Source organism: Chaetura pelagica, unplaced genomic scaffold (genome assembly GCF_000747805.2).
Source record: "Chaetura pelagica isolate M959 unplaced genomic scaffold, ChaPel_1.0 scaffold2295, whole genome shotgun sequence".
Lineage (NCBI taxonomy): Eukaryota > Metazoa > Chordata > Aves > Apodiformes > Apodidae > Chaetura > Chaetura pelagica.
In genome coordinates this window covers 8,460-8,771 of record NW_009953246.1, presented here as the reverse complement: position 1 = coordinate 8,771, position 312 = coordinate 8,460, and the positions used below count along the sequence as shown (strand labels likewise).

Genomic DNA, 312 nt, shown 5'->3' with positions numbered 1-312 from the left:
CCATGTGCCTCCCTGGTGCTGCCCCCCTAGTCCTGCCCTCCTGGTGCTGCCCCTCTGCCTTGCAACTCTTGCTGACCCCCCTGTGCTGACCCCCTGTGCCCCCCAGTCCACCAAGGCTGTGTATGACCGCATCCTGGACCTGCGCATCGCCACCCCCCAGATCGTCATCAACTACGCGCTGTTCCTGGAGGAGCACGGGTACTTCGAGGAGAGCTTCAAGGTGGGGACACCTGGGGGGGCAGGGACCCCTGGGGAGGGGGCTGGAGTGTCAGGGTGGTGGCAGTGGCAGTGACAGGGCTGTCTGGGTGTGGG

The 312-nt window shown here is 66.3% G+C and overlaps 1 protein-coding gene across 1 annotated transcript in view; it reads left to right on the top strand.

The window, feature by feature from the left end:
- The window catches only part of XAB2 (XPA binding protein 2), a gene marked incomplete at both ends in the record, with an annotated part of 20,509 nt that overhangs the window by 14,023 nt on the left and 6,174 nt on the right, over positions 1-312 (top strand). The window contains one exon of the mRNA XM_009997869.1: positions 107-220. Coding sequence (XP_009996171.1) covers positions 107-220 — 114 coding nt within the window. The remainder of the gene's footprint in view (positions 1-106; positions 221-312) is intronic.